Below are 12377 nucleotides of genomic sequence, written 5' to 3'. Positions count from 1 at the left end.
CTAAAAAAACTTCCATATATTGTATTAAAACATTATGGCATCAATTCAACAATAAATAGAAAGTTTCTATGTCATGCCTTGGAAGAATATTTGTTGGGTTTTTGTGTTCTGGGGTTGGTTTGGTTTTGTTTCTCAACTATGTTAAAATGAACAGGATTTTGTAAATTAGAAAATAGTTATTCCAGGACAGGTAAACATCAAGACTTATTTTGAAAGATGGTATAGTAACCATTCTAGAAGGAAAAGGGAAACAGAAAACTAAGTAGTCTAATTCCCACAGAAAAATGACATATCAGTCTGTTCAACATTCCTGACTAATTTTAGCATGCGGAATGAAGAGAGAGGCAGAGAGCATGTCACATTGGACAAAGATTTTTATTTGTTTCTACACACTTTGGCTTATTAAAGACCATAACTCATGAGCAGAGCGCCCTCACTTTCTATGGTTTATAGATCTAGGCATATATCTTATGTTACTCAAGCATTTACCTTGTTGCCACCTTCAATATCCAAACACTGCCTAGAGTCCAAATAAAATTTATGTTCTGATCAATAACAAATATACAAAGCTATGTACATAATTAGCATGCTTTCCAATAATAAACAGAAAATCAACCAACCTGGATTTAAGCAACACAGGGAGCATCTGCAAATAAACCTGAAGTACTTCAGAAGGCAAATCCTGGCTATGGTAACTGCATGTGTGTTTATCACTTGTACTTAGTCCAAGTTCTTGTTGAGCATGGCAAGCTAGCTCAACTCCTCTCTGAAGCACGGGATTATAAATACAGTTATATAGTTTCCACTGGACCACTACATTTCCCTTTTGAATTAAGTGGCAAACATGACTTGCAATCTGTGTGCCACGTAGCTTGTCTTCTTCAAAAACAACGTCCTGATAAGCCTCCAATGCATGCCATCTCAACAACATATCTTCAGATCCAGTGCTAGGCAGAATTCCCTGAACTCTGCAAGAGGAACTAGATGCAAGACTAGCATCACTAGAATTGCCCTGCAAGGCATCTTCCAGCTGAGCGAGTTGATCACAGTCAACAGTACATATATTGCATGATGCCTGTATAATTTTTTGAGAAACTTCTGCTCCACCCAGTTGATCCAATATAAACTTGTTAAGGATGTTCAGTATGTGCTGCTGAAAGTTTTTTAATATTGGTAACTTGGAAGCATGGAGCAGTGGGACAATGACAGACTTTGGATCCATACAACAACATATTCCTACGTTATGTACACCTGAGAGAATCTCAACACAGGTACTGCTTAAAGAAACTTGTTGCAACAAGTGCAAACACTGGTGTGCACAAACAGCAATACAACAGCATCTCTCAGGATAATGAACTTCTCCATCAGAAATTTCAAAAGGGTTTTTAGAAGTTTGGTTTTTAAAAGCAGATACAGAGAGCCCAGAGAGATCTCTGTGGTGATTCATGAAGTGAGAGTACTCACATCGTCTGTGCCGCTTTCTTGTACACATTGACTGATGGAGCTGCTCTGATTTCACTTTTTTGACAGTGCTGATTATTTTCATGATACTGTTGATTAGAGTTTTCAGATGCTCTGAGGCTTCCCCAGGTACTCCCTCATTCTTTATACAGAGCCACTCCATTTGAAGCACTGTTATTTCAAACAGCTTAAATCCCTGATGCTGTATGAACTCATGAACCAGATCTATAGCTTGGCTAAAGTAGAATGGATTGGAGGCTGCACTTTGTAGGCAACAGATCAAAATCTGCAAGGCGCCTTTTATAACCTCAGGTAGAAGCAAGGTTCTGTGACGATATCTAGAAAATATGTAGTCATCCTGAACTGGCTGCTGTAGTGTTTTCTCATAACCTGGAGAAAAAGGACCAGGTTGCTTTTCCAAGGAAATTCTGATTTTTAATGCTGCTTTAAGTAAGTCTGTTAAATTTTTTCGTAAATTGTCAGGCATTGTTTCTGTATTGCTAATGTCTAAAGCCATAAGATGCAGCACTGTTCGAAAGAGCATCCTTTGGATCAGAGCCACAGGTTCTTCTGTCCACCCTGCAGAAACTACTTCATTTTCTCTGTTACTACTTACATTGCAACAGTCTCCAAATCCTGATAAGAACTCTGTTAATGTGGGCACCACACTGGCTGAAAGAGCAGAGCTGTGATTCAAAGTAATATCAAATTTGCACACTTTCTCTAAGAGAGACAGTAAGACATGGCATAAGTCAAAAGGAGAGTTATCCTTGTTGCTCTCAGAAGTTCCTGCAGCTGGCTCATTCAAAGTCTCTGGGTTTAGCTCGTGTGCTGGAATAATTTTGCTGGAATTTTCTACGTTAGGGGCATTGGTATTAGAATTTGGTACCACTTCCACAGGTAGGCGATCACTTCTGTCTACAAGGTAGCTGTCCCTAACAGGATACGTTAAAAAAGGCTGCAGTAACTGGGAGTGTCTGTGTTTTGTTATTACAGTAGTCTTTTCATCAGAATTTCCTTCGGAATCTGAAGTGGACAGCTGAGATCTTCTTGCATCTCGCACAGAGTAACGATGGGTGGTTTTGCGCAGACGTCCGCTTTTTCGAGATCGAAGATTTAGCTTTACAGAAGTCTGAAGAGATGAATGAGTGCTTCCATCTAAGTTTAGTTTTTCCTGAGTAGATTTCACAGAACTTGTATTATTCTCTTTGGTCAGGCATATGTCTACTGTGAAGGGTATATTAAAATCTGTTGGAAAAAAGATAACAAAAGAACATTAAAGAAACATTATAATACGTAAAGCATTTTTCCTAATTCTATAGTTAAATACTTCCAGACCAAAAACATGCAACAAATTTATATCTTAATAAGTCATGGTTTTGCATATACCTATGTCAGACATTTCTAACATAAAACAGGCAGCAACAACTCATGTTTAGGAGTCATACTAGGTATTTTCAAAGCCTACACAAATTAGTTTATTTTCTACCTAGGGTTAGACAAAAATGTGCTAGAGGGTTTCCTAAAACTTTTTGTTGGAACAACAATTCCATTCTCAAAAAGAAGCATACTAGTGGTAATAGAAAAAATATATTTCTCTACTTAGAAACAGTGCAGATCTTCAAGTATACAGACCTCAGTCTTTACTTCAGTATTAATTATTCCAAATACAAGAAGCAGAAATAAAAGTAGGAAATTTTAAATAGTCAAGGACAAGAGGGATACGGAAAGGAATAATGTTTAGGATGCTGAATATTCTTACAAAAGCCAAGACAAAAAATCCCAGCTTTCAAGTATGCAGTATAAAATAGCAAATATGAAATTTAAATCTGATTCAATGGACAAGAAGATTTTTAAGAATAAAATGCAAGTACTACTGGTTCATTTGTATCGGTAAACTCAGACAAACTATCAAAAAAGTAAGCAGAGAAACAACTCCATATGTGCTTGGATTAAGTCCAGTGTTATTTTTCAGTAGTGACAGAACTGTAACTGGATGCTTTGGGCAGTAAAATAACTAGCATAAAACAACTGCAAGCATCCATCATCCAGTAAATTCAGTATTTAGAAAAATGTGATAGTTAACAACAACAGCATCCACCTCCCCAAAACCCCAGAATCCCACCTAATAGCTACAAACATCTGAAATCAAGCTGAAAGAAAAGATGCTTCCATGTGCAGCCTTGTTGTTTCAAAAATCATAGTTGTGATACATAAGAAACATCATCTGCTTTAAAGGCAGGAAATTAACCAGGAGCACTTTACCAAATGAAGGATATTCCCTGTACAGAAAGAAAAAACCTGCCTAATACCAGTGGATTTGTTTCAGTCAAGAAAAAAAAAAGAGTACTTAGTGCACAACTGGATACATCATGTTTACTGTATCAATACAAAGAGAAGGTAATTTGTAGACATAAAACTTCACATTATGCAGTGTATAAACCACAACATCTTAAAACCTATTTACACAACAGCATTTTAAACTAACCCTGGAAAAGCCACTAAGCTCTTGTAGGATAACCAAAACATTTCTTTAATTCCATCATGCTTACAGGAGCATGAGAGAATGATGCAACTGAGAAAGCAGGAAAGCTTATTATATAAAAGCTCTAGGCAACTGGCACTCCAAGTCTACAAACATTAACAAAAGCCTCAATTTGCAGGAGTTTCAAACAGCAAAAAACACTGGGAGAGCTTCAGATAAAAATCCTTAGGAACTCCCTCAAGCAGTAAGGTAACTTTACTTCATTCTCTTTGCTTCATCCTCTGGGAGGGAAAAGAATGCATCAGAAAAATGTAAGATCCCAAATAAAAAAAAACCAAAATCACTGACATTTCCTTGTTCAGTTTTTCCACAGAGTTCAATTCATATAATCCTTTTCATTTCTTTAATTCACTTTAAACTGACTCTTTGGCAGTTGAACCCTTGTGATTTGATTGCTCAATTAGCATATCAGTTTCTGACACAGAACATGACGTTTTCTAAAGAATCAAGCCTAGTTCTGTTCATAGTCATCTAGTCATCATTATTCCTTTTTTTCAGGGCCTGACTTCCTGATAACATCGCACTTCTTTCATATTTTCTCATCCACTGCTTGGCTTTAAGCTTATTCTCTGTTTCCAATTTCTTCAATTTCACAAGAAAAAAGTCTGTCTCATCCTGTCTTTAGTGTCAGCAGGTATCACTTTTTTGTTAAAAAAAAATAAAAAATCAGTATGTTTTCCCTTTCTAATCATCATGAAACCCTTTGCATTAGAAATATCATATACTATTTCAAATCTCTTTTCCCCCCAAATCACATGAAAAGAAGAAAAATCTCAACATCGAGCTCAGCTACACAGTAACATAAGCATTACCTTTCACACTGATCAAAAGCCTTTACCTTCTCTGCATGATTTTTATCTTCCTTGTATGCTGATAGGACATTGGTATTTTTGAACTTAAATTCTCTGCAGAATCCACATCTTCATTCCTTGTTAGAGCATATGTACTACAATGGGCTACTCTTTGATAGAGAGTCCTAAACTCTGTAGTAATGCACAAACTACTTCCTTTAGGTGCTTAATACTGTAAATGATAAAACATACCTATTGCTTTTTCTTCTTGGACAGGGATTTTCCACACCAATGGCAGAAGTGACAGAAGGAGGGTAAGAAGTTCTTCTCGACATGTCAGCTCCTATGTTAGGAACAAAATAAAAAGTAAGATCTTGTACTTCTAAAAAACAGATTAACCTTCTTTATTTTACCAAGCTATTCAGTTTCTATGTCTCTCTGCTGTTTTAAGCATTGAAAAAATGACCTAACTGCAAAGAGAGCTATAATCATTAACTAGAGCCAGTCAGAAAGCATCCAAGATATTTATTACACCTCTGCAACTGTTTCTATACAAAGCTCTTCTAATCCCTCTTGTTAAAAGAACTCCTTAAAGAAGAAAACCAGAAAAATCAAAGGCACAGAACTTGTTGATTTAATCAAAACCAACATGAAACCCAAGACGAGTTTGAAATTTCTGTCCTTCCAAAAATGTAACTTCAAAGAACTTTATTTTGAAAGTTTCTACTTTCTCCAAAGTGACATTCTTAAGCAACTGAAAAAAGGCTTACATTTATAACTGATCTTATTGACTTATAACACAAAGGCAAAAATTTTATGAGAGAAAAGAGAGAAGGTTACTCAATTTAAAAAAAAACCAAAACAGAATAACTAGTAAAAATCTTCCCTCCTTTTAGGATTCTAACACTTATACACTAAGAATTTCAATGCAGAGAAGAATCATAGAAGGGACAGAATTCAACCAATTCCTTTATGGAGTGCTTTGCAGCAAAATCAAAATGATTTCAGACCTAAAGGTCAAAAATTTCAAAAACAAAAAGCTGATTTGAGCATTTTGGCACTTGATATCATTCAGGGACATGCAATTGAAGCAACACACTTCTCCAAAAACTCAAGGTAACAATGAAAGTTACCTGTGTGTGGAGATAAGCAACTTCAATAGTTTTTTATATATATATATAAAAATAACAACTATATACAGTTATATATATAGTAATAGAGATACCTCTACAGCTATCTCTCTACATATGTAATAGCTGTATTTTTCTGATAAGGCTATCAATTTAAATGAAAATTTAAAAATAAAATCTAAAACTATTAATACAGTACAATTAAGACCTGAGAACGAAGCTTTTTCAAAGTCATTCTCCCAACTCTCTTCTACTAGGGTATTCTCAGCAAGACAAATTAATTGGGAGTGGGAATGAGCAATGCAGCATTCAAAGCATAATAATAAGGCTGGAAAAAGGCAAAATATTAACTTCAAATTTCAGTGGTACACTTCAAAAAAATTTACTTTCCTCATTTCTCCCTGCCTTTAAAAAAATCCTCAGGAAATACTTGCTGAATTGCAGATGCTACAAGCTTTTTTTTCCCTTCTAATTCAGAAATGGGTTTTTATTGGAGGGGAGGCACATGGAATCCCCCAATTTCTTCTTACATGAAAGCCAGCTGTTTTTCCAACAGCTCTGGTCCTGAAGCATCTATTAACAGCAACTATGTAGAATTCAAGTGACATCTAAAAACCTACAGTTATACATAACTGTAGTCCTGTGGATTGCTGTTTAGACAGTGCACCTACTGAAAGCCAGAACCAAACCAGAAGATCAAACTGTAGTCTTAGTACAAGTCACCTCATGAAGGAAAATCAAACATACAAGATGAATTTGACCAGCATTAAGAGCTGACTCCACTTAAGAAAAGGGCTGAATAAACTCAACGAGGATTCACTTGGTTCATTATTTTTAAACACTGGGATCTGCAGTTTCAAAGCACATCTCAGCCAAGCAATTGCTTAGTATCTATCCCATAGTGTTGAAGAGGAAGGAAAGGAAAAAGACAACAAAGAAATGGACATCTGCAGCTACAGGGACATGTGCTAGACTTTCTATATAAAAAAATAGTATAAACTCATCACATCTTCTAAAATACTTTCTCTTTTCAGCTGAAGCTACAATATATTTACTTTATATTATGTCCAAGACCAAGTTACTTAAAGAACAAAAATATGTCTCATGGCCCAAAAAAACAAAATAAAGAAAATAAAAGGAGTATATTTTAATTTTATTTTACTGTCTTAAACCAGGAGTACCTTCTCAAATTAAAAACTGTCAGTTTGTACTGCAGTAATAAACACTCATTCCTCTTGAAACTTACAATCTATTTCTTCTTTCTACCCAGCTACTTCACTTGAGCTTTACACATGCCTTTTCTGATGGTTGCTAAATATTTGACTATCAGCTGGCAAATAGGTATATGATTACCTAATTTTTCTTTTTCTGTTCCTGCTGAAGGACAGAATACTACTGTAACATATCTTTTTGAACTTATGGTCTTTCCAATTAACTCGTGCACTCTTTCATAAGAAGGAAAGAAAACCAGCACCAAGAACAACATAAGCCAGACAAATTCACACAGTCAAAGCTCAATACAAAAATTATAATCAGTTAAGAAAAGCTACTACCTGATCAATAGTTGAGTTCAGAGTGGTAAGCAAAATAAACCCACGGCCTTGAACTAAGTATTGTCCCAGTGCTGCCATATGAGTTTCCTCTTCTTCATCTTCTCTGGCTTCTGTCCTCTGTACCACTGCATTGCACAGTCTGTTGACATCAGACAAGAATTCCCGTGCCAGTGAGTTACTGGCACTGCTCATGTCTGAGCTGTGAGTAGAGGAAAGTACAGAAATTAACTCCATCAGAAAACACATTCCTTATGGAAGAAAGACTGGGGGAAAGAAGGGAGCATTTCTTCCCTGTATCTCACTCCCGCCAAAAGACAGTGTCTGTAGAACTGAGGAGTCAATGTACCAATGTAGGGTGGAAGGGAATGAAAATTAAGAATTTATTTCAGTGAAACTTTGGATAACAGCCCATGACCCCAAACACTGATTTTATAAGTCTATCAAGTAAAAGCCTGTGGCAGAGCATTCCCTCCCACTGCACAAATGAAAGCTAATGACTTCATTCCAGCTCTTCTTGTCAGCGCTAGTCTATGGAGAAACATTTAAATCAAACAAGACAAGAAATGTAAGACTCAGCTGTATAAAACTCAAGATGATCACTGAAGAAAGCAAAACAAAACAAGAATCAGTGATGTCAGCTATGGAAAAAAACAAGGTCATTTAATATTTGAAAGGTTAGCTCAGTTAGGTAGAGCATGGTGCTAGTAATGTCAAGGTTGTGGGTTTGATCCCTGTATGGGCCATCCACTTAAGAGTTGGACTTCATGATCCATGTGGGTCCCTTCCAACTCAGTATATTCTGTGATCTGTGAATCCACATAAACCCCACTTAGTGAATGCTAAATAAGACCTTGGAAGCCAAAGCAAGTTCATTCGCACTAATGGTATAGAAAGTTCCTTTTAGTAGCAAAACCACAAACACATATACATATAATGACATTCATTGTGGAAGTAACAGAAACATTCTTACCAGAATCACTCTGCCAGCTTAGCACATTTATCTTCTATCTGGGAAAAAAAGCAAATATATTCTGGAAATATCACTCTTGGTTCACCTGTTTTTAAAAACAGAAAAATATATCATGATTAATATCCACTTTGTTTTTAAAAACTCATTTTATGATAGTTATTTGAAGCTTCTGAAGAGTTCTTGAGGGCTTTTTTTAGCTTTAAATCTCTAGTTTTCACTTTTAGCTTATGCTTGTGCACAACAGATATTCTATTATAGAGAAAATAATTGGCCATATGAGAAGTTAACATAAAAAAATTCATTAGTTTTAAAATGTAAAATGAGCTAGGTATGCAAGTTTAAATAGTTTCCCCTCTAGAAAGAGTATGAATTAGTGATTACTACATGCATACATAATATTTGAAGAACTTGCAGCTCTAGGTGCAAGTGATAGATAGTAGGAGAAAGTGAATTATGCAGTCAGGTGGTGATGTAAATGCATTTTAAATCTGTCCTTCTAGTCTGTCCTGATAGATTACCAGCCTTTATTACATTAAGCACTAGGAAAGATGTAGTTAATAAAAATTGGAAATTACCAATGGCAAACTTACCAACTGGAAATTTATCATTAGGAACACAAAGGGTAGTAACCAAGAAAAGCCTCAAAAACATTCAACTACAAAGGTCTCTAGGTAAGTGCTCAGAAGACATTTATTATATCCACAGTTAATTAATTGGGGGGGAAAAACCCACCAAAACAGATGGGGACAGGAAAAGAAGAAAAAAAGACTAAAATTTTAGTATTCTCAGATGGCGAGTAAATAAAAACTTCAACTTTAAATTACATGAAAGACTTCCTTAAGAAGACAAACACTATAGGTTCTCCAGGCAAGTTCCTAATAATAGGCCTCCCTATTATTAGGAGTGCTAGGAAACATGTTTCATCCACAGCCTCACAAAAAACCAACTTATTGTTTCAGCTAATATTCAAAATTTATTGAAATAGTTTAAGCAGCTAGTGGTTCTGCAGTTGCACCAGACTACTAGAAGATGTAGAAATATGTTGTCCATCATGTTTTAGTGTCTTTCCAGCTGAAGCTTCAGTCTCCAGGTTTCCTGCATTGCTTGCATTATTTGCATGGATTTTTGCATGGATTTAACATACATTACCATATTCTATCAAAAGGGTGGATTCCCAACGTCACTAGTAAGATAAAGTACTATTTTTTTGCCTTTAATGCAAAGATATTAAGCACGTCTTCTTAACACAATAATTCCTTACCCATTTTGTGTTAAGATGCTCTCATTTTACAGTATAGAAAAAAATTTTTTAAGAAATACCATGCTGGATAATGAAGGACTTCTTTTAGAAGGACTTGTTCCAACAAGTGCTAGCTAGTTCTCAGTTGTACCTATTTCTTCTTCTGCAATTAAGTTCTGAAACAGACTGACAGCACAAAGGTGTCTTTGGAAACAGTTTGTGATATAACCTCATTATTCAACCCACCTTGAAGCTAGAGACAAAGAACAATACAAGGAGAACAGAATTAATTAAGAAGCTTCCAAAAAAAGCTGCCTATGGACAGAAAACCTTCTTCTCTTTTGTATTTGTTTCCTGACAAGTGATTTTAGCACTTAAAGAACATTATTTTTAAAGATGAACTCAGTGAACAACTTGCCCTGCTGATGATGTGGCATAGTACACACTCTGTGGGGGTGGGAGGGGCCGGTTGGTTGGTTTGATTTTCAATTTTTTTTTTTTAATCCACCCCCACTCTAAGGTGTCAGCTTGCTCGTCACCCTTCTGTTGTAGATTGTGATTGCTGACACTACACCCTACACAGCATAGAATTTCATCTCCAAGAAAGTATGCCAGGCAACTTGTTTTAAGTAGGATATACTCTACTGCAGCATTTTTCTTTTGTTTCAAGTGACACCTCTTTAACTGCTGTGGTGCCTGGCAATATGGAAGCTGATGCTACACAACCCCCTGTACTTTAAACTTCAGAGGTGTTACCTTAACAAGGGAAAAATCCCAAAACCTAAAACATCACATACGAACTAAGCCATATGAGAGCAGAAAGAAACCTACTAGAATACTGTGTACAGTTCCAATGGGATGTTTACAGTGTTATAGTTCTGGAATACACTGTGTGTCAGGACTTTACACAGCCAGCCCTAAAAAACCAAAATATCACATTCTTAAATTCCATTTCACTCTCTAGAAGTTTATTATCATATTTCATAAAAATCACCTCTACTACATAGTATTTATTTATAAAAGGAAAAAAAAAACCACAAATCAAAGCAGCCATGAATGATCTGACATTCTCCTATAATATGCCCTTTTCATGCCCATCCTTCCATCATCCTCATAATTCAACCTGTATCGCATCTGCCCTCTGGTCCCTTCCTGCACCAACTCTCAAAAGGAGTTATTTTCTGTTTGCGGTTGTGGTAGAAATCAATTTCCTGCACCTGAAACTTGTATTTTCTCTGAACTTCTTTCCATTTTAATGAAGTTGCTCATCAACTGAGCATCTTAAAGCATAAGGCTGCCTTGTACTTACTTCAGTGGGCTTCAAAAGAACTTAATTTTAAGACCAATTTAGCAATCTTGAATACTGAATCAATTATATAGTAAATTTATACAGTGCTAATGATTAGATGGTATTATCTCTAACATCAGTACAATTTGTGGAAAGAAGAAAATACAACAAAAGCTTAAGGTCAGAATTAATTCTCTGTGTATAAGAGTGAACTAGGCCTTTCCTTGCTTATGTTTTCAGCAATGCATTTTCCAGAAAGGCTTGGAATAACCAGTAATACGATAAAAAGTAGAAAGTACTAATTTGTTACAGCAACATCATAATAAAGTACATTACTAAGGCAAATGAGGTCAAAATCCCATGATGCCAGTTTATTACTTTCAGTAACTGTGGTCCAACAGCTACAGCGGGACTAAAGGAAAGGCAAAGCATTTGAGGGTCTCCAGTTGATAAACAGCCCTAACTAGTGCTCTAATAAACCTACTTCTCCACAACTTTTTTCTTTTAAGTTTTTCTTTAATATTAATTTCATAGTCTTACCAAAAAAAGCAACTTCTTAAACCATCTCTATTTTTTGTGAAGTAGATACCAATAAGTATCTTCAAATTGCTCATTAATAGTTACATGAGTCTAAAATAAGCATGCTACTGAATGCTGTTCATACAGCTGCAGTGTCAGGCTTGACTGTCCAACTAAAACAAGGTGATAATGTACCCAAGAAGGCATGCACAGCACATAAAAGCCACCTGCAAGCTTTAATTTCCCGTAAGTCACTATGTTATCTTCAATAAAGCAGTCTTGTCTACCAGGTTAAAGGAATATCTTACTGCACTAAAGGAGTGATAGCCAGTTTCACAAGAAAAATAAACTTACAAGAAGCTGTTTTACAGATGATGTAAAGAGAAGTGGAGAACATACAGCTACATGAAGTGGTAATTTATTTACCTTCCCTAGTTTTCTGTTTCAGGTAAGAGATAAACATTGGCCAGGCTTGGCACGGCTACAAGTCCTTTTAAGTACAGACTGTAAAGAAGTTGCATTTTTAGTAGGTAATAAAATTAACACTTACAAAACTCCTTCAGTTTCTATAAGATAAGGTACAACCAAGTTCTTTCTGGCCTCCAGTTCAAAACTTGTAGCCCTTTCACTTGTTGCCTAGAAAAAAGTATATGGGAATACAAGTCACCACCGGCCAACAAACACTACATTTATTTTACACAGTATTTATTTCATTTAGCAAATACTTGTACCAGCCCCATACCTTGTACTTAATATTTATGCTCTAGAGAACATGCTTGTTACCTCTTCAAGGATTTTAACATTAATATATCAACCATTATTTAATCAGATTAACTTTGGGGTTAAACTTTCAATTTAAGCTCAAGCTTCTCAAGAGGAG

At 35.8% G+C, this 12377-nt stretch overlaps 1 protein-coding gene across 6 annotated transcripts in view; it reads right to left on the bottom strand.

Annotated features, from left to right (window-relative positions):
* LYST (lysosomal trafficking regulator) overlaps positions 1-12377 on the bottom strand; it is an 89721-nt gene that overhangs the window by 57498 nt on the left and 19846 nt on the right. For 5 of the 6 annotated variants that reach the window (XM_027684932.1, XM_027684916.1, XM_027684941.1 and 2 more), the window contains exons 2-5: positions 8451-8535; positions 7481-7679; positions 5050-5140; positions 621-2709 (exon numbers count right to left, since the gene is read on the bottom strand). In XM_027684932.1, the coding sequence (XP_027540733.1) occupies positions 621-2709; positions 5050-5140; positions 7481-7672 (2372 nt within the window). In that variant the 5' untranslated portion in view covers positions 7673-7679; positions 8451-8535. Of the gene's footprint in view, positions 1-620; positions 2710-5049; positions 5141-7480; positions 7680-8450; positions 8536-10521; positions 10608-12377 lie in introns of all 6 variants that reach the window. The other variant, XM_027684924.1, reaches the window with a different exon arrangement.

This window comes from Neopelma chrysocephalum, unplaced genomic scaffold (assembly GCF_003984885.1).
Source record: "Neopelma chrysocephalum unplaced genomic scaffold, ASM398488v2 Primary Assembly neopelma1_23, whole genome shotgun sequence".
Lineage (NCBI taxonomy): Eukaryota > Metazoa > Chordata > Aves > Passeriformes > Pipridae > Neopelma > Neopelma chrysocephalum.
Note: the sequence above shows the minus strand (reverse complement) of the source record. Positions and strands in the feature narration are given on the sequence as shown.